The following is a 22,411-nucleotide window of genomic DNA, read 5'->3' on the forward strand; positions in this document are numbered from 1 at the left end:
CGCTGAAACCTTCTGCTCAGTGTGCTGCTGCGGCTAGGAAAGCGAATAGAATGTTGGGTGTTATTAAGAAGGGTATGGAGTCCAGGTGTGCGGATGTTATAATGCCGTTGTATCGCTCCATGGTGCGACCGCACCTGGAGTATTGTGTTCAGTACTGGTCTCCGTATCTCAAAAAAGATATAGTAGAATTGGAAAAGGTACAGCGAAGGGCGACGAAAATGATAGTGGGGATGGGACGACTTTCCTATGAAGAGAGGCTGAGAAGGCTAGGGCTTTTCAGCTTGGAGAAGAGACGGCTGAGGGGAGATATGATAGAAGTGTATAAAATAATGAGTGGAATGGATCGGGTGGATGTGAAGCGACTGTTCACGCTATCCAAAAATACTAGGACTAGAGGGCATGAGTTGAAGCTACAGTGTGGTAAATTTAAAACGAATCGGAGAAAATTTTTCTTCACCCAACGTGTAATTAGACTCTGGAATTCATTGCCGGAGAACGTGGTACGGGCGGTTAGCTTGACGGAGTTTAAAAAGGGGTTAGATAGATTCCTAAAGGACAAGTCCATAGACCGCTATTAAATGGACTGGAAAAATTCCTCATTTTTAGGTATAACTTGTCTGGAATGTTTTTACGTTTGGGGAGCGTGCCAGGTGCCCTTGACCTGGATTGGCCACTGTCGGTGACAGGATGCTGGGCTAGATGGACCTTTGGTCTTTCCCAGTATGGCACTACTTATGTACTTATGTACTTATGGAATGTCACGTCAAATGAAAAGCACTGATAAGGAAGGCAAAGAGGTACTTTGAAAAAAAAAGAAAAAAAAAAAGATTGTGTTGGAGGCAAAACACACATAGTAAAATTTTTTTTTTTTAAAGGTATATTAAAAGCAAGAAGCTGGCAAAAAAAAAATTGGTTGGACCACTAGACGACCAAGTGGTAAAAGGGGCAATCAGGTAAGAGAAAGCCATAGCACAGAGATTAAATGAATTCTTCGGTCTTCACCGAAGAAGACTTGGGAGAGATACCAGTGCCAGAAATGGTATTCAAAGCTGGCAAGTCGGAGAAACTGAACAAAATCTCTATAAACCTGGAGAATGTAATGGGGCAATTTGACAAGTTAAAGAGTAGCAAATCTCCTGGACGGGATGGTATTCATCCCAGAGTACTGATAGAAATGAACTTGCAGAACTTTTTTCTCCTTCATGTGCAATTTATGTTTCAACACACAAACAATGACTAGAACAGTATTTCAGCAATTTCTGTACAGTTCCAAGTGCAGGCCCACTTTGTTCAAATATGTGCAGGCTAATACTTATATCATCCACCTTTACATATTTTCTTTCCCACTCTGACCCCTCTCCTATCCCAACAACAAAGAATTATACATGGGGCAACCCGAACTATAAATGCAAGGGAGGCACTTTTGACTTCCCAGAGGAGAGTTAAATGAGTTGCTCCATCAGAGAGCACGGAAATCACAATTATACTGTCTATCAACTTTTTAGACATGGAAATAAGGTAGGGAGCATGCTAGCCAGACTAATCAAAGGGAGGAGAGGGACATAATACAACTCCGAGATGCAAGAGGCCATGGGATTCAGAAAGATGCAGATATTGTATCCCATTTGCAGGATTATTACAAACTATTGTATCAGGAACCCACAGATGGGATGTCGGATAGTGATTTATATTTAGACAATCTAACTTCACCGACGATTACGGAGTCACAGAGAGAATTTCTGAATGCGCCTATCACAGAGGGGGACCTTCTGCTTGCAATGCAACAAAGTAAGCTTCAGAAGACGCCAGGGCCAGACGGTTATGGGGTGGAATTCTATAAATTGCTTTATGAACAAATAAAATCTCCCCTGGTGAATCTCTTTAATTCGGTGGTGACGTCTGGGGCCCTTCCAGAATCTTTAAAGTGGCACAAATGATTGTTTTGTTAAAACTGGGGAGGAACCCAGAAGATCCAGGGTCTTACCGCCTCATCTCTTTGTTAAATTGTACGCAAAAATTCTGGCAAATATTGTCTCACGTCCTCCCAGACTTGATATACCACCCTCAGGTGGGTTTTGTTAAAGGAAGATCAGTGGCTAAAAATATGCATCATTAGTTTTGATGCAGAGAAGGCCTTCGATCGGATCACCTGATAATTCATGGTTGCCATGCTGAGGAGGGTAGGCATAGAGGGATTTTTTAGTGAGGCGGTAAGAGTTCTGTATGCTGACCCAAGAACATTTGTCTGGGTGAATGGAGAACGATCTGCAGTGTTTCCAATCCGAAGAGGCACGAGATACGGATGCCTGCTGTCACCACTGCTTTTTGTGCTTTCATTAGAGCCCCTTATCAAAGAAATTAGCTCCCACGTACCACGTATTTCGGGAGTGATTGTCGGGAACTCCGTTTTTAAAATCTCAGCATTCACAGATGATTTGTTGCTCCACATTACTAATCCTCACACATCTTTGGCGGCAGTTCTGGAGCTTTTTCATGAATATGGAGATTTTGCGGGATTTAAATTGAATCTCTCCAAGTCGCTAGCACTAGCCTCTACGCTGCAGGTAAAGCAGGAATGGGAGTCGGAATGTCCACTTAAATGGGCACACGAGTCTTTTAGATATTTAGGCATTCAACTTACAATGAAAGTCTCGTCCCTATATCATTTAAACATCTCATGTTTGTTAGAACACACAGTAGAATGTCTCACCAGATGGAGACCTCTACCACTATCCCTACATGGACAGATACATTTATTTCGCATGGTGGAATTCCCAAGATGGCTCTGTGTTCTACAAACGTTACCACTGCACATTTTTAGAAAAGATTTAACCGTGTTATATAAACATCTACACATTTATCTGAGGGAGGGAGGCAAATCCAGAATGCCCTTTCACCTGATGTTGGGGTTGTGGAGGGAGGGAGGCCTGGGGGTCCCTAATTTAAGACATTATAATCAAGTCTGTCTGCTTCGGCATCTAGGAGACTGGTTTTTAGACAGACAGGACTATACTCCAAGGGACCTAGAAATGGCCTTCTTTCATCCATGTCACTTATATTACTTATTGCAAGCCCCCAGGAAGGAGATCCTGGCAGGCATCAATACGAGTATGTTGTTAAGGGAAGTTTGGAAAGATTTGACTAAGTACTGGGGAATTTCACAGGTGGCCTCTGATCTATTGCCCATACGAGGCAACCCAAGCTTTCTTCCGGGCTCAGACAACCCGGTGTTTCGAAGATTTTGGGGGGGGGGGGGGGGGGGGGGGGGCTATGGGTATCACAAGATTGGAGCATGTCTTGGATGCAAAGAGTGCGGCGTTGTCCCTGGGAGCTTTAGGTATTGGGATATACTCCAGCAGTATGTATGCCTATATCCACCTGGCCCATTATGTTGTACGATTAGTAGAGAGTTATTGGGGGCTGCGCATAGCAGACGTATGAGAGCCTTTTTTCATTCTATTCCGGGAGAGCGTCTGTCGTTTTCTGGATTATATAAAGCACTAACACTTTTGGCTCCTCTCAAAACTAAGGGATCAATTAAAGATCGGTGGGCTTTGGACTTGGGATGCATGGATCTGACATTAGATTTTGATCAGCTTTCGGCAGCCATCCCAGTTCTAGCTGTTAACGCGGACTTACGTACATGTCAGTATTGTATATTGCTCAAGAGCATATCTCACGAAGGCTCAAAATTTTCAATATGGGGGGAGTGAAAGAGCCTCTGTGTTCCAAATGTAGAACTCAAGTGGGGACTTTTTTTTCACTCTCTCTGGGAATGAATGCCCGGTGGTCCAAAATTTTTGGTGGGATATATTTTATTTTCTGGGAAAGCTATTGAGGGTACCAATCCTATGTGTCTCACTTGGAGTGCTACTAGATAAATATAGAATTTTTGCCCTGCGGGGTAGAGGTGCTCAACTCTTGGTTAGAAAGGCCTGTCTCCTGGGCATACGACTTATTTTGAGTATGTGGACTAGTGATCAACCACCAAATTTTTGGCATTGGCATAATCAGCTACATGGGCTTTTGTTGTTGGAGCGCAGGTTGGTGGGAATGTCCCCCAAAAAGAAGAAACAGTTCTTGAAGATCTGGGACCCGTACATTCAGTATGTATCGCCTAGGGCACGAGGTTTTATTATGAATTCTCTTTGGGATGATCTGGGGGGAGGAAAGGAGGACCTGTGTTTTTTAAGTTTTGTTTTTTTTTGTGTGGCTGCGAGGGAGGAGGGAGTTACACCGATCTTTTACCAGTAAAGTTGGGGTGCTTTCGTGGGTGGGACTTAAAAAGAGGGAAAGATGGCATTCCAACCTGTTCTTGAGGTGCCTTGTCTCATACATTGTTCTTGAGAGGTGCCTTATCTTCCAGCCTATTCTTTGAGATATACCAGGGTCAGAGTGGGAAAGAAAATATGTAAAGGTGGATGATATAAGTATTAGCCTGCACATATTTGAACAAAGTGGGCCTGCACTTGGAACTGTACAGAAATTGCTGAAATACTGTTCTATTCATTGTTTGTGTGTTGAAACATAAATTGCACATGAAGGAAAAAAAAGTTCTGCAAGTTCATTTCTATCAGTACTCTGGGATGAATACCATCCCGTCCAGGAGATTTGCTACTCTTTAACTTGTCAAATTGCCCCATTACATTCTCCAGGTTTATAGAGATTTCGTTCAGTTTCTCCGACTTGCCAGCTTTGAATACCATTTCTGGCACTGGTATCTCTCCCAACTCTTCTTCGGTGAAGACCGAAGAATTCATTTAATCTCTGTGCTATGGCTTTCTCTTCCCTGATTGCCCCTTTTACCGCTTGGTCGTCTAGTGGTCCAACCAATTTTATTTTTGCCAGCTTCTTGCTTTTAATATACCTTAAAAAAAATAAAAAATTTTACTATGCACTGGTAGACTACTGTTGTGTATATATCAAATATGGAGGTGCACAGTGACAATTCTTTAAAACAGCAGTTATGGGAAAAAATTATAAAGTTGATATATTATGTATCCAGTGTGTTCACTATAACAATAAATCAACTTCAACAGTCCCACATAAGTACTGTCAAATATAATAGACGAGGGCAGAGTAAAACAGTCTTGTATAACCCAGCGCACGGTTTTAAGCTAAAAAGTTAGACCTGAGTGGCGACTCGTTTCATAAGAGCCAAATCAACTCTTAGCTTGGCGAGCTAAGATTTGATCTGGCTCTTATGAAACGAGTCGCCACTGAGGTCTATGACTTTTTAGCTTAAAACCCTGCTCTACTTCTGGTTTTCTTTGGAACTATAAGACGCAGGGTTATACGAGTGTCACCATAACAATAAAACAGATAAAAATTGAAAAATAAGTATCTGAACTTTAAAAAACAAAAAAAACAAATTGCTTGCTCAGTAGCAACATAATTCACTCCCAGACACTAGGGACCAGAACTTTTCATTTTACAGTAATACCATACAATTTTTCAGGTTAAATCCATAAAATTGCTTTATACCACAGGAAAATTTTTTAAAAGGCTGAGATGTCATACCAACTCCTTTGTGCGCATCAATACTGGTAAATTCAATCGTGCCATCATGACACCTTTTTGGGTCTTCTTTGTACTCCCTATGAACTCCATCTGGGCAGTATCGATATGCAAGACCATAATCTACTAAGTACACCTAGAAATTCCCACAGAAATACAAAATTAGGAACAGATTCATCCCTGCAAATTTCCATTGGTACTGGCAAACCACATTTTGTGTTCATGCAGCATGGACAAGCTTTCACAAATTGATTCTGCACAACTACAAGCTAGGAAGCAGATGCTAAAAAATATCAGTATAACAAAAGTTTAAGCATACAGCTTTACATACTGTGTATAAAGCCTTTCCAGAATGCATTTGCAGCTCACCCCATTAGCATTACTCCTCAGATGAAAGGTTACCTACCTATCAAAGCCTTAATTTAACCTGTCCCTGGAATTTGGTACCTCAAATTAAAGCCAAAAGGCAGAACTTAATTAGGGGCTTCCAAGTGACCTATAACAGGTGTTCTCCAAGAACAGCAGGACAAATATTCTCACAGCTGGATGACATCTGATGGAACCTGGTGCGGACACAGACTAGCTAGATGAATGTAGAAATTTTTATCAGCGTTCCACCTCGCATAAGCTGGTGCCATCCCGCTCAATGCAGGAGTATGGGTCCCTCATTCACACAGAACAGCTAAAGAATACAACTCCAAGGAAAGGTGGGAGGGTCTATGAGAATACTTGGCCTGCTACAGGTAATTTCACTTTCTCCAAGGACAAGCAGGCCAGTTGTATTCTAATTCCTAGCTACCAGGCTCACCAGAAACAAGGCTAGGATAATAGGGACTCAAAACGTCAAGGCCTCAAACTCAGTTAACCTGAAATTATTTACATACTAAATTGTGAAGGTGCAGCTTGGAGCCAAAGAAAACTGGGTCGAGGGGTGGAGTTGGATTCTAGACACCAAACAAATTCTAGAGGATTGTCTGACTGAACCAGCTGTTACATCAGGTATCCTGTTCAAGGCAGTAATGAAATGTGAATGTGTGGACAGAATTGCACATCTCCTCTATGGAGGCTGACCTCAAGTAGGCTACCAAAGTATCCATGGCTCCGACATGAGCCTTGACATGACTCTCTAGAGTCAGCCCAACATGGGCACGAGTGAAGGAGATGCAATCTGCTAGCCAACTAGAAATCACGCATTTGCCGATGGCTACTCCCATCCAGATTGGGTCAAAAGGAAAAAAAAAAAAAAAGCTGAGTAGACTGTATGGGTTTTAGTCCTCACCAGATAGGTCAATGCTCACTTGCAATCTAAGATATGCAGTACACTTTTGTCAAGATGGGCAAGTGGTTTGGGGAAAAATGTTGGCAGCACAATGGACTGAAGGTGGAACTCCTCTGCACGCACCCCAAGTTCCATCATAAGACAGTGCTGAACTAATCTATTGTGGTGAAACTTAGTATAAAGGTGGATCAGCTACTAGGGCCTGAAGCTCAGACTCTGCGAGCTAAAGTAACCGCCACCAGAAACATCTTTCCAGGTCAAATACTTCAGATGACAAGTGGCGCAAAAGGAGCCATCATCAGCTGGGTGAGGACAACATTGAGATCTCATGACAGCTGAAGTTTAACTGGGGGGCTTTGTAAATAGCAAACTTCTCATAAAGTGGACAGCTAAAGGCTATACAGAGATGGGCTTACCTCCTACATGGCAATAAACATTAATTGCACTCAGATGAACCCTTACAGAGGTGGTTTTCAAGCCAGACTCAGAGGTGCAGGAGGTATTAAAAGCAATTTTTGTGTGTAACAAGTGAGAGGATCTAAGGTATTACCTTTAAACCAAATGGCAAACCTCCTCCACTTAAATAAGTAGCACCTCTTAGTGGAGTCTTTCCTAGAAGCCAGCAAGATGCTAGAAAACACCCGTCAGCAAATCTAAGGCTTCACATTCTATACTCAACATCCAAGCTGTGAGGTCCAGTGATTGGAGGCTGGGATGCAGAAGGGATCCCTCGCTCCACATCACGGTTGGAAAACATTCTGATCTCTGCGGATCAGAGGACAAACTCCTGGCACCATGTGGTATATCAAGTTACTAAATACAATCTGAGCCAATCTGCTTCGGCCAGTAAGGAGCTATTAGGATCATAGTCTACTGGTCTTGCTTAAGTTTCAGCAAAGTCTTCTCTATAAGAGGTATTGGAGGATACACATACAGAAGAAGATCTTCCCCCCCCCCTCCCCCACCAATGGAGGAGAAAGGTATCCAACATTGGTCTGCTGTATGATCTGATCCTGGTGACCTTGTTGAGATGAGTGGCAAAAAGATCCACCAAGGAGGTGCCCCACTCTCAGATGATTTTGTGGGCTATATCCATGTATCGAGACCACTCATGCAGTTGGCAAAACCCTGCTCAGTCTGTCTGCTAGGCAGTTGTCCTTTCCTGCTAGGTATGTGGCTCGGAGGAACATTCCATGAAGGAGGGCCCACTGCCATATCCCCACTGCCTGACGAAGGGTAGGATCCCGGGACCCCCCACCACCACCATTGCTTGTTCACATAAAACATTACAAACTAGTTGTCTGTTTGAATGAGAATTTGGTTCTGTAGCTGGCCTCTAAAAGATTTTAGAACTTTCCAAATGGTCCTGAGCTCAAGGACGATACTGGTAGTGGTGTTTCCATATTAGAAAATCAGATACTTCCTGTGAGGATGGGAAGTATTGAAGTGTGGGTAATATGCATCCTTTCAATCCAGAGAGCATAGCTCACCTTTTTCCTGAACGGGGAGATCTTCCTGAACTTTGATCAGGGATGGGAATGAAATTCTCCTGCTTTCTTGGGCACAAGGAAGTATCAGGAAAAAATCCCTTCCCTTCTTTCCTTGGTGGCACAGATTCAACCACATTGACCTGTAGAAAGGCAGATTTCCTCCACAAGTACCTGCTTGTGCCGAGAGCTGAAGAACGATGCCCTCAATGGGCAACTTGGTAGTTTATGACACTAAAAAAAGGGTATAAACAAGACTCTGAAGAATCCACCAGCTGAAGGTTACGAGGGCCACCAGTGTTTGAAAAATATGGCCTCCCCTCTACCTCTCCTGAACCATTGGTTCTAGATCAGAGACACAACCATGAGGGTCTGCATATCCCCACACCCATTGCAGACAGTCTGTAAGCAATATCAAAAGAATAATAAGTGTGCCTTGACAGATACTTCCTGCACTCCAGCTCTTTACTAGACAACTGGCAAAGCTCTGCAGCCTGCTCCTGTGGGAGAGAATCTGCAAGATTACGTGAACTGCGTATCAAAGATTGCAAGTAAAGGCTCATTGCTCATATCCAGTCCTACCAACTCTGAATAAGAGGAAGGCCTGAAAAAAAAAAAAAAAAAGTCTTCTTTCCAAACAAGTCTAGTGTCTGAGCACCTGAGGGAACAGAGGCACGAGTCCTGGAGCTCCTAGCTCATTTGAGGGCAGATTCAACAACCAGAGTAGTGAGGCAATTTCACCCTCTCGACAACTTCTTAGGTGCAACCTGCACCGAGAGGGAGATATCTAAGTCTTCATCAATACATGTTTAAGGATAGGGTGCAACTGTACTGTGACCCCTTCCTTAGGAAGTGACTGTCCACAAACATCCCTGCCCTGGGCTGCTCTTCTGTCTCCAACTAAATGGGATGGTTGAAGCCATCTCCTAGACTGGAAATTTACATCTCTTGATGTGGGGAAAGATCACAAGGTACCCCATAAAAGACTCCTCCAAGAAGTGATGAGGGTCTGCGTCACATGAGCAATCCCAGACTCCTCACTGTACTCAGACTGGACTGAGTCGGTCTGTGCCTACCCCAGCTCAATGGAACCACGACCACGCCCCAAAAAGCACCGAGGTACAGCCCTACTCTTAGACTTCAGGGAAACTTCCTCCCCTGACTTGAGCAGTACTATATGAGTCTATGTCGACACCCTTTGAGACGCTGGCACCAAGGATCTCTCCACAGGCATGGATGAAGTCTCAGGAGGAATCTAGGGCTGGCGCGTCTCAGGTACCGGTGATGCCAGTGGCCCGGAACTCACCAGCACAGTGTGAATGACTGAGGGACCCAAGTAAGGCGGGAAGGCACCAGTGCACGCATGGTGGGATACTGCTAGAAATTTCTACATTAATCTTTCTAGTCAGCATCCACACTGGGCTCCGTCAATGACATTACAACTGGCCTGCTTGTCCTCTGAGAACAGAAAAGGCCCAGGAGCAGCAAGGATCTATTTCAGAAGACATGGGAATAATAGTAAGTGGGGCACCACGTCCCCCCATATGGCAGGGGTTGCTTAAGAGGAATTTATGCAACTAATTAAATGCTATGTTATTTTTAAAATTTTGGTCGACACTGAATTGTAAAGCTAAATCCATGTCACTTAGATTTTTGACCCACCCTTTTTAAATTCTCATCTTGCCACGCCTCCCTTCACAATGTCATCTTGAAGCACAAATTGAGAGGAAGTTGTTCACATATAAAAGAGCAAGGTTGGAAATAGTTATAAAGTGGCTGCTGTATTTGAAAAGGCCAAACCAAAAATTTTACTTATTAGTTAATAAGTAACGTCTATACCACTAATGTTTAAGAACTCCTTCCTATGCAGCCAATATCTAAGACTTGGAAATGGTGTGCAGATACAGATACTGGCTGCCTAGCAGCTTCTTTGATAAGGAGTGCTTAGACATTACTGGCATCTGCATACTATTCCCAAGTCTTAAACAACCTGGCAGACAAACATACTTTCCTATTTTTATTGTTATCAACAGAAATCAAACAAAGTAAAACATGGAAAAGAAAATAAGATGATACCTTTTTTATTGGACATAACTTAATACATTTCTTGATTAGCTTTCGAAGGTTGCCCTTCTTCGTCAGATCGGAAATAAGCAAATGTGCTAGCTGACAGTGTATATAAGTGAAAACATTCAAGCATTACTATGACAGTCTGACAGGGTGGGAGGATGGGGGTAGGGCAAGATTACAGAGGCCTGTAAAAATTCTGGGCACTAGAAACATCTTTTGCCCAGAACATTTTCCTGCAACTTCTTGGATCCCAAACAAGTCTTAGTTTCCAAGACATTGCAATGAACACAAATGAACATTCCATGCAACTGAGGCAGCACATGCTCTGTCCGATGACTTTCAGGCACCTTGAACACTGTCCTGGAGTAGTCCACTTAATTGGGTTTGGGAACCAATGAAGTAGGGCAGTTTGTTCAGACTGAGACCGTATGGACTTTCCAAATTCTGAAATATCTGGGTTTTCTCCTATAACAGATCACAACCCAGAGACCATGATCTCTCCCTCCCCAATAAGCTGAGCACCCTTTATCCAAATATCTGTCACCGATATACAGTAAAAATACAAGTGGAGAAACAAACTGAAATATGCAAGAAGTGCCAAGAGATGTTTGCCTTTTAGTGGAGGAGTAGCCTAGCGGTTAGTGCAGTGGACTTTGATCCTGGGGAACTGGGTTCAATTCCCATTGCAGCTCCTTGTGACTCTGGGCAAGTCACTTAACCCTCCATTGCCCCTGGTACAAAATAAGTACCTGAATATATGTAAACTGCTTTGAATGTAGTTGCAAAAACCTCAGAAAGGCAGTATATCAAGTCCCATTTCCCTTTCCCCCTTTCCCTTATGACATCACAATATCAGAAGTGAGCCAAGTATCGGGCAATCAAGCCATTGTGACATCACTGATGAGGTTGGCTCTTATTGGTGGAATGAGTGGAGGAGTAGCCTAGTGGTTAGTGCAGTAGACTTTGATCCTGGGGAACTGAGTTCAATTCCCACTGCAGCTCCTTGTGACTCTTGGCAAGTCACTTAACCCTCCATTGCCCCAGGTACAAATAAGTACCTGTATATACTATGTAAACCGCTTTGAATGTAGCTGCAAAAACACAGAAAGGTGGTATATCAAGTCCCATTCCCTTACTTTGTCAGACATTAGTCCCACAGGGCTTTATTTATGCAAAGGTTTCTGCTTGCAATCCCAAGGATAACTACACTTGCAGACTCTGCATTTTAAACAGCCCAACTTTATCCAAACCTTAAGTCCAGCCCTTATGGTTTAAAGCCCACTCCCTAAAAATATTACCTGATTTGGGTCCCTATAGCTGAGAAGGAGATTGGATGCTTTGATGTCTCCATGCACATATTCATGCTCATGGATGTACTCCAAAATGTCAAGCTGTGGAACAAGAAACAAAAGAAAACATTATCACAGGGCTGCACACACAAAACAAAGAGCCACCTTCCTAGATTAAGAATAGACTTCACTGCCTTCAGATAGCAGGCTTCTTTACTCCCAGAAGGCTGAAATTATAGAACATTTTCACTACAGGAGCCACAGCTATAGAACTAAGATTTGTACAGTAGATTGGACAAGGTGTTGGAGAAAAGAGGTATTGGCTCTAGGGGACATGCTAATCGCCAGATCATGATAAGTAGGGCAGAAGTTATCCCTGATCCCCACTTCTGCAGAACTGGCTACTGACGGGTTTTCCTATTCCCCTGATTTACATGCACAATTATATTAGAAACCCGAGCCCAGCAAATCTCTGGTCTGCCCTGAAACCATGCAACATCACACCTCTAAATAGCAAGAGAGACCAATTTTAAAAAAGGGCTCTCATACACATTCTAGGTTACAACTAGGTTGTGGAAAAAGGGAAATGTTACAAACTATGGAAAGACTTATGTTTTAAAACCACTTTGGCATGTGAATTTAAAACTACATTTACTCCAAAAACAGCTATGAAACATACACAGGGCTGGAAAAAGTATTAGAAGTATAAAATTCAGTGCCCAACATAATACCCAAGAAAAATTTCACCTGCAATTCCCAAGCTTACGGAAAGGTGTCACTGCCAGGGGCTATCCTGTCCCCAGATGAGAGAATGAAGGCAAACAGGCGAACAGATAAGGAGAAACCCAGACAAAAAAGCAAAAAGATAGAAACAACTGAAGCAGTGAGTTCCAAAAATCTATTAAGTATATTTTTTCACCACAAATGAGTTCATACTGGAAACAGACTGCCTTTACAGATAACCATAGGATGTGTGAAATTTACACTAAAAGGTATTTATTTGTAGGAATTTGTAAGTTCACTAAAATTCTTGTGAATAAAACAGCTTTTGGAAGTTACCTCTTCTCTTCCTGGCTCCCTATTATAATCTCTCTCCATCTCTGCACACTTAACTTTAACAACTTGCATTTACACACCTGCAATCTATTAGACAGAAGTCACAGTACAGAAAAAAATGTTAACACAACTTTTAAGTAAAAGTAGTTTTGGGAAGAAAGGAAACAACTTACTAGCCGCAAGCTGATCTGCAAGACAGTTTTGTGTGTAAATCGTTTGCCGTTCTCCTCATAAATCTTATGAAGATCTTTCCCGAACCGATCCATTACCATAAACCTGTAACTGTTGAAGGCAGAAGCAACAAGAAAAACCAGAATGAGTATAATGCCACATTTTACTCAGCATGTCCACCTTTGACCTCTGTGGTGAGAACTCGGCAACAATTACGAAGGACAACTGAAAACAAGTTTCTTGAAGTGGAAACGGTGCTCATTCTGGCTGGGGAACCAAGGGATGAATTGTGTTTTCAAACAGTATAAAAGATATTAAATACAAGTTTAGATCAGCATATTTTCTGCTGTCCGTAAAATTGTTTTGTCCATCTGCTTTTACAATAATGTAACTATCTTTCTAAAGCAAGTAGAATACTACTTGGTGACTTTGTGTCAAGGTAAAGAAGGAGCTAGGGGTATGAGGAGTAATGGCCCTCCCAGCCAGAAATAGATCATTGTCGTCTCGTACCCATCTGAACTTACACCTCCCCCAACTGCAAAAGTATTAAATATAAAACCTTCTATGCATCCAGTTTCCCCTTCTTGGGTAGCCAGCTTTGGAATGCTTTGCCAAGATCCATCCGAACAATCAATGACCATCTACCCTTTAGGAAAATGCTCAAGACCCATTTCTTCAAGACAGCCTACCCGCCTGACCCTACTTAACTTTAAACTCTTCCTCCTAACTTCGGTCCATGATTCTTTACACCTTGACTATATTTCCCAATCTCTTCTTCCCTTATCTTTTCCTATCCATCCTCTGCCCTTTATCTTTCCTCTCCATCCTCCATTTCTTCACCTCTCCCAATTCCCTTCTCCTTTTGCTTTTCCTACCTTGTTTGCCCTGACACACTCAATTCACTTATTCCTCAAAACCCCACTCTCACTACATTTACTACAGCTCATAATATTCTCTTTAAAAACTGTGATTGTAATTGTAATTTACTACGTAAGCCGCATTGAGCCTGCAATGTGTGGGAAAGCGCGGGGTACAAATTTAATAAATAAATAAATGGGATAATTCTTCCATGCTTTCATTTTCAGGTCTCTGCTCACGGCATCTGCTCTAACGTGTTATATGCCACATTTTTGCAAGATGGTTTGGCACAGACTTCTCACTCATCGGTACGAATGCCTCTTGCTACATTTCCTGTACCTCCGGTAGCAAAATGGAACCCATCATGCTAGGTAAATCCCGGAAAAGGACACACTTACCTGCCCCCATTGTTAGTCATAAACTATGTTTAACAAATGGATGTTAAATGCTGAAGCTGATGAAATCCCTCTCCCATTGAAGGGGAATTCTCTGAACTGGTATGATCAGGTCTATTTTTGAAGTCCATGTTTTCCCCCACTCCTTTCCTTCCAAGGCCAGCTTTGTTCCTATTAAGTTTTCAGAAAGCTATTTTGCCCCCAGATATTATTCTCCTGTAGATTTGTCCACACTGGTGGTCTTGGGGATTTTAATCTTCCAATATCCCCAGGTGATTGTATATTGCATGTTTTATTTGCTACTCTGGCTGCACTGTGTACAGGCAACTCATCAGGCAGGTCCTAATGTTTTCATTTCATCAGTAGATTTCAGAAGCTCATTACCCCAATGGTATTAGCAGATCATTTTTTAAAAATTGTTAACATTAACTTTGAAGAAGAGAGCGAGTGATGGGCCCTTAGGTGTTAGAGCTGCGAGTCCATGAGTTGATCCAAATCTCTTATGGGATAACATGCACTATGTTATTGGGAGATCTCTGTATTGGGTAAGGAAGCCCTGGTTAAGCACTGGGATGAGATCTTATAGGCATTGGATCAGGTGGCCCCAGTGAGGAGGGTGGTTGAGCAGCCTGCGATGGGGACAGCTGCTTTTTTTTTGTTTGCCACCTGGTACAAGGCAGGTGCAAGTTAATGAAGGCAGAACGGGAGTGGAAAAAATAAATAAATAAAAATTACACAACCTGGATGCTAAGGACTCTTACTTGCCGAAGTTGGAGGAATATACCACTTTGCAGCAAATGATAGGGAACAGTATTATCAACAGCAAATTAAGGAGTCGCTTAATTGCCCAAAGAGTTGTATTCACTTGTTTGTTTCCTTACACAGGATAGCAGTGTGGATCGCTGTAGCTCTCTTTTTTTCACCTGAGAATGTGCAGTATTTTAGTCAGAAGGTTCAGAAAATTACTAGCTCTCGCTCTGAAGTGGGGATTTAGGATGTTGTTCTGTATGTGGGGAAAAGTCAGGAGGAGTTCTCATCTGTAGGTGGTAACATAGTAACATAGTAGAAGACGGCAGAAAAAGACCTGCACAGTCCCAGTCTGCCCAACAAGATAAACTTATATGTGCTACTTTTTGTTTTATACCCTACCTTGATTTGTACCTGTCCTCTTCAGGGCACAGACCGTATAAGTCTGCCCAGCACTATCCCCGCCTCCCAACCACCAGCCCCGCCTCCCACCACCGGCTCTGGCACAGACCGTATAAGTCTGCCCAGCATTTTCCCCGCCTCCCAACCACCAGCCCTGGCACAGACCGTGTAAGTCTGCCCAGCACTATCCCCGCCTCCCAACCACCAGCCCCGCCTCCCACCACTGGCTCTGCCACCCAATCTCCGCCAAGCTCCTGAGGATCCATTCCTTCTGAACAGGATTCCTTTATGTTTATCCCACACATGTTTGAATTCCGTTACCGTTTTCATTTCCAGTTTTTTTTTTTCTGTGCCTGTCAGTGTAGCCAATACTATCCTGAAAATGCAGAATGTGTTTAAAGTAGTGTTGTGGTTGCAACGGAATCTGTTAAAATTCAATGTAAATAAGCACCAACACCTCCCGGGGTTTGTTTCTTTGTCAGGCAGTTCTGTAAAGATTGCGACTCAGGTGCAGAGACGTTGGGGGGATATTGTTTGACTCCAGTCTTTCCTTTCAGGATCCATATTCAGCAGCCGATTCAAAATTCATTTGAGAGTGATGATGAATGCCATGGTATTAAGTGGCCTGGACTACTGTAGCATTGTCTACTTGGGACTGCCTACAACTTGTGTTCAATCTTTTCAGGTGGTGCAAAATTCATCAAGGATTTGATCATATCAGTTTACTTAAAAAGATTATGATGGCTACCAGTTGCATTTCGTGTGAAATTTAAACTCTTTGCTAGTTTATTGTGCACTGTACCATGGTTCTCCTGTTTATTTGAAGAATGCTAACCAGCGATATATACTATCACAACAGCTACACTCAATGGTTGCTGGAAACTTGGTTGTAACCGCTTTGAATCGTTTTTGTCTAGATGGGACCAGAATAAAAAAAATGGATCTTTTTAGATTACTGGGCCCTCTGAATGATAAAGAGTTACTACTACTAATCATTTCTATAGCGCAGGTCTGTACACATTATATACAGGTACTTTCTCTATCCCTAGAGGGCTCACAATCTAAGTTTTTTTGTACCTGGGGCAATGGAGGGTTAAGTGACTTACCCAAGGTCACAAGGAGCTGAAGTGGAAATCGAACCCAGATTGCCAGGATCAAAGTCCATTAAGCTACTCCTCTATCTGGATTGAAACATGAGACTCACTGGCATTTAAATGCTGCTTTAAAAGGCACATTGCTGTGTTTGGCCTTCCATGTCACTGTTGGAGTTTATGCCTGGGACTTTTTTTCTCTCTCCCACATGTGTTGCAAAGGAGGCTCACTGTAGGGATTGTTTTTTGTTTTATTTATGATGCGTTGTAGTTGTACTTTTGATGCATTGTATATTTTATGTGTTTTTTTTATACCTTGCCCTGGATAAGGGTGAGTTACCAATAAATCTAAATATACGAAGTTAGACATCCAACTTTACACTTGGCATACAAAGTTGGGCACCCAATTTATAGAATGGAAATTTGCACGCACAACTTAATGCCAATTAACAAGCCAGTTTTAACAGCCAATTTTTTTTCTAACAATTTATAGTCTGCAATCTCCTAGATCCTAGACAATTTACAAAGAAACATTCACAATATAAATTTTAAAAAAGAATGCAAAAACAAACAGTAAAAGTAAAAATTAGGCCATAAAAATTAACGTCTAACAAAAAGCCTGAGGAAAATATGCCTTGAGCATTTTCCTGAACTGAAGATAGTTCTTAATCATTTGCAGTTTGTCAGAAGTCCATTCCACAATCGTGCATCTTCTATGTAAAAATATTGACCTATCGTTATCCAGGCTAATCTGTTTGAAAGAAGGAATACTTAACATTTTGTCCACAGATCTAAACAGCAGAGGTGGACAATAAACTTTTAAAGCAGTAGCTAGAGGAAGAGGAACATCACCATATACAACTATTAGTCAATACCTTGAATTGTATTCTCCACTTTACAGGTAGCCAAAGACGTTTTTGTACTACGGGAGAGATGTGTTGAAACAGAAACCCCAGAAAAAAGGCAAGCTGCAACATTTTGGGCCATCTGTAATAAAATGGTAGTACTAAAAACTACAGTAGTCTAATAAAGGAATCACCAAAGACTGCAATACAATTCTAAAATTCTCACTAGAAAGCAACTCCTTCAACCTATTAATAAGTTTCACCAATATCTTTGTGAGTGACTGAAAAGACAAAGTGGAATCTATTATAATACCCACTTAATCTCACATTGAATTTGAATGGTACTGCCAACCTATCTTAAAATCCACAGGGGTGGGGGGTTGGGGGAAAATCGACCGATGAAGAAGAAAGCAACAAAATTTGCATTTTAGAGACATACAATTTCAGTCTATTAGTAGTCATCCAAGTATCGATTGCAAATGAAGCTTTAAAAAAAAAAAAAAATCCAACATTTTATCAAAAGAACCAGAAATTGGAAGAAAAAACTGAATATCGGCATAAAGTTTATACGGTAACCTCAATCCTGCTAACAGCTTACAAAGAGAAAGAATATAGATGTTAAAAAGCACTGGGGATAGTGCTGAACCATGGAACTCCTGACACTATGATAACCCATGAACAAACATCTTGATCTATCTCAACACAATAAAACCTAACACTAAGGAAGGAAGAAAACCAGTTTAGGGCTTTTCCTTGAACTTCCAAAGATTCCAATCTCTGCATTAATAACCCATGATAAGCAGTGTCAAAAGCTGATCAAGTGCAACCAAAAGATGATATTCTCCCCTATCAAAACCAGCCCTTTGACGTCTCACAAACTGGTGTTAACTGGCACCAGTCAGCAGCTGCACACGTAACTGACCTTAGCCTCTATTCTAGAAACTGTGTGCGCAATTTGTCGTGCGCAACATCTAGAGGCATGCCTAGGAGTTACATGCACAGGTTATAGAATACTAGGGGTTATGCGTGGGATAGGCATAAAGGAATCCTGTGCAGAAGGAATGGATCCACAGAAGCTTAGCTGAAATTGGGTGGCGGGGGGAAGAGGGGTTGGTGGTTGAGAGGCTAGGATGGGGGAGGGCATACTTATACGGGGTCTGTGCCGGAGCCGGTGATGGGAGGCGGGACTGGTGGTTGGGAGGCGGGAAATACTGCTGGACAGACTTATACGGTCTGTGCCCTGAAAAAGACAGGTACAAATCAAGGTAAGGTATACACATATGAGTTTATTGTGGGCAGACTAGATGGACCGTGCAGGTCTTTTTCTGCCGTCATCTACTATGTTACTATGTTACACGTCTAGCTGCCATCAGTGCTTACCCCAGTCTTTGAAATGATGTAAGTGTTCACGCCTAAGGTTAAGTGCAAAATTTAAACTTATACTAGTATTCTATAATGGCAGTTCCACACGGAATTGCTGTTATAGAATTCATGCTCATCATACATCATCCTGTTACCATTTATTGCATCTACCCCTATATGTATAATTTCTTCAACTCTTCATGTGTTAGAAAGAATAAAAATTAAAAGATTGGGGCCATAGGATTCCTGGACCAAATTTATTTATTTATTTATTAGGATTTGTTTACCGCCTTTTTGAAGTAATTCATTCAAGGCATAGTAGGTGTTTGGATGAAATGTGATACAGTGGATCACAGCAGCTCTGGAAAAAAAAAAAAACCAAGTCAAAGGGCAAATCAATCCCATGCTCTTTCAGATCAGGTGAAAAGCGAGGAAAGAAATAAAAGTGGGAGGGCGACCAAGGATTCCAAAGACTGAAAGGATATATAATAATAAAGATGTTTATTGAGGTATAAAGACTCGACACAACGTCGTGTTTCGGCCGTTAGGCCTGCATCAGGAGTCTATAATCAAATTTTGAATACATAAATTATAAAAACAATATAAAAGTAGACAACTTTTTAATATATGAGAGGATTCATTTAATTTTTAAAGTGTATAAATTCACCTTTGAATGCATTTGGTTATCCATGTTTAATGTATCCAATCCACACTGCTTTCTTACTTTGTGTAGACATGAGAATTCATTTACATATTATTTATTTATTTATATGTACATCATTTTTATACAAGCACACCATTTTTTGTCTTTACATATATTTAAATATGGAAGGTTTTATTTTATTTTATTTTTTGATGAATTAAAATGTTTTCTTAAAAATTTAATCATCCGAGTTTCAATTTGTAGACCCAAAACAGTTAAAACAATTTCTAGATGCTAGAGTGGAATTGAATGTTGTGCGCCCTCCCTAAATGCAGGCTGGGGTCTGAACCAGAGGTTGCAACCACTAGTCCTTAATTATTGCTATATGTTTTACTTTAAATTCTAAATTCTTGGATTCCAAAATTTCCTAAACTTGTGGACAGAAAGGCTGTTAATGATATTTCTCTTTATTTTTTATTTTTGCCTTTTGTATAAATGCTGATTGCATATTCACGTATTGTGATGATATATGGAAATATATGAATAAAGAAATAATTTTTTAAAAAAAATCATCCGTTTAAATTCATATTCATTCTTAAATGCATCTAATTTGTTATTATACATACTTTTTTATATAATAACATTTAAAATTATAAAATTAATTTTAAATAAACGTATATATATGTTGTCTACTTTTATATTGTTTTTATAATTTATGTATTCAAAATTTGATTATAGACTCCTGATGCAGGCCTAACAGCCGAAACACGACGTTGTGTCGAGTCTTTATACCTCAATAAACATCTTTATTATTATATATCCTTTCAGTCTTTGGAATCCTTGGTCGCCCTCCCACTTTTATTTCATTTCTTGTTGTTGTCCGTGGGGCGTCTAGAGTTCTCCGCCTTCTGGCGGATATTTTTTCTAGAAAAGCAAGGAAAGACCATGCACCATTTTGAATGAAGAACATAAGAAGTCATACTGGGTCTGACCAATGGTCCATCTAGCCCAGTATCTTGCTTCCAACAGTGGCCAATCCAGGTACTACTACTACTACTACTAAAGATTTCTAGAGCGCTACTAGGGTTACGCAGCGCTGTACAGTTTAACAAAGAAGGACAGTCCCTGCTCGAAGGAGCTTACAATCTAAAGGACGAAATGCCAAGTTGGGGCAGTCAAGATTTCCTGAATAGAGGTGTAGTGGTTAGGTGCCGAAGGCGACATTGAAGAGGTGGGCTTTGAGCAAGGATTTGAAGATGGACAGGGAGGGGGCCTGGCGTATGACCTCAGGGAGTTTATTCCAAGCATGGGGTCACAAGTACCTGGCAGAAACCCAAATAGCAAAAACATTCCATGCTATCAATCCCAGGGTAAACAGTAGCTTCCCCATGTCTATCTCAATAGACTATCGACTTTCTCCAGAAACGTATCCAAACCTTTAAGCCCAGATAGCCGTTAGTGCATCCTCTGGCAATGAGTTCCACAGCGTAACCTCTCTTTCAGTATTTCCTATTTGTTTTAAAATTATTTCCATGTAATTTCATTGAGTGTCCCCTGGTCTTTGTACTTTCTCAAGCAATGAGTTCCAGATCTTAAACTATTCTTTCAGTGAAAAAAATATTTCCTTCAATTTGATTTAAAAGTATTTCCATGTAATTAATTCACCGAGTGTCCCCTGGTCTTTGTACTTTTTGAAAGAGTGAAAAATCGATTTTCTACCCATTCTAAACCCACTTCCCCAAAAGTGCTCCCATTTATACACAGCACCCAAAGAAAGTACACCCAAACAAAATGAAACCTGGCATGCAGAAGGATATTTACCTCTGAAGAGTAAAGAGAACCATGTAACAGTATTCTACTACTACATCAACTCAATGACCCAAGTTTAATATAGGGATATTCATTCATTAACATGAATTTGGTTTGTTAGTGCTACTTAAGCAATTTAGTGCAAGTTAGCACATTAATCCACAGGTTACATCAGTTCCACTGTAGTAAAAAATTAGCATATGCCAACGTGATACCCAAAGAAAATCTGAAAATTGGGGAGAAGTGAAAGTTCTCGTCCTGTGCATATCTCTAGTTGAAAGGCTTTGTTTGCTTTACTCAACCACCAAATTGACACACACAACCACCCAGTGACACTATTCACATGCACACAGATTTACTACTAGCCACTGCCTGCAGCCTTCAAATGCCAAAAGAAAGTCCAGTTTACCTGCTTCCATTTTTGACATGTAATCCAGAGCCCCAATACCTGGGCACTCCTAGGTACTTCAGACTGTGGGAGCTGATCCACTTATGAACTATACAAACAAACAAACAAAAAAAAAGAGAAAGCTGGTAAATTCTTAACACCAAATCTTGCATGTGTTTAGTAAAGTGCCACCATGTGCTTGTGGGTACAGGAATGCTGCTTTTAGCAGTAAATAGAAAGCAGTAGCTTATCTGCTGTTCTCTGCACCCAGCCTTGCACAGCCTCAGACTGCTTGCTATACCTATGCACAGTTATCAAATCCAGTGTAGAACATTTTTACATATTAAATGTTGAAACCAGAAATATTTTTTTAAAGTTTTTTTTGTTTTTCTGGAACAACATGCCATAAAGGGATTCAAATAAACTACATAACAATGGAACTAAAACCCCTTCCTAAGCAGGACCCTCAGGTCAGCCCATCACAAGAAAGGGAGTACAATAGTTCTGCAAAGCACTTAGTGTACATCACTATTACCATAAAAAGTTCTATTCTAATTTTTGAGATGCTTTTTCTGCTACTGATTTTATTATGTGAGCCACGCACCTCACCAATACAGATAAGGCAAGTTAAAATTCAAACAATTTGTAGCTTAATGTTAAACACAAAAAAAGGGGAAAAACCCGCTCTCGTTTGTGAATACAATAATGTTATATGTTGCAGGTCTACTCTTACAGAGTGTGAGATCTCAAACAATGAAAGGAAGGAGGGAAGAGACCTCAGATAGGTGAAATTGAAAGCAGTTGCTGATACTCCTCCTGAAATCCTGACTAGCAAGGGATACCAAAGACATAACGTAACCGAAGACCGTAACTGGACATATCTTAATCCTTCCTCTCCCTCTAAGTCCCCCCCAATGGTCTTTACCATACATGTACCTCTATCACCTTGTTCATATCTGAATCGGCTAACGCCGTTTACGGTACTATGTAAGCCACATTGAG

General features: G+C 41.2%; 1 protein-coding gene across 4 annotated transcripts in view; it reads right to left on the reverse strand.

The window, feature by feature from the left end:
* Positions 1-22,411, reverse strand: part of VRK1 (VRK serine/threonine kinase 1) — a 158,194-nt gene that overhangs the window by 79,861 nt on the left and 55,922 nt on the right. For all 4 annotated transcript variants that reach the window (XM_030215163.1, XM_030215162.1, XM_030215161.1 and 1 more), the window contains exons 5-8: positions 21,431-21,518; positions 12,872-12,980; positions 11,652-11,744; positions 5,521-5,653 (exon numbers count right to left, since the gene is read on the reverse strand). In XM_030215163.1, the coding sequence (XP_030071023.1) occupies positions 5,521-5,653; positions 11,652-11,744; positions 12,872-12,980; positions 21,431-21,518 (423 nt within the window). The remainder of the gene's footprint in view (positions 1-5,520; positions 5,654-11,651; positions 11,745-12,871; positions 12,981-21,430; positions 21,519-22,411) is intronic.

Source organism: Microcaecilia unicolor, chromosome 9, assembly GCF_901765095.1.
Source record: "Microcaecilia unicolor chromosome 9, aMicUni1.1, whole genome shotgun sequence".
Taxonomy (NCBI): Eukaryota; Metazoa; Chordata; class Amphibia; order Gymnophiona; family Siphonopidae; genus Microcaecilia; species Microcaecilia unicolor.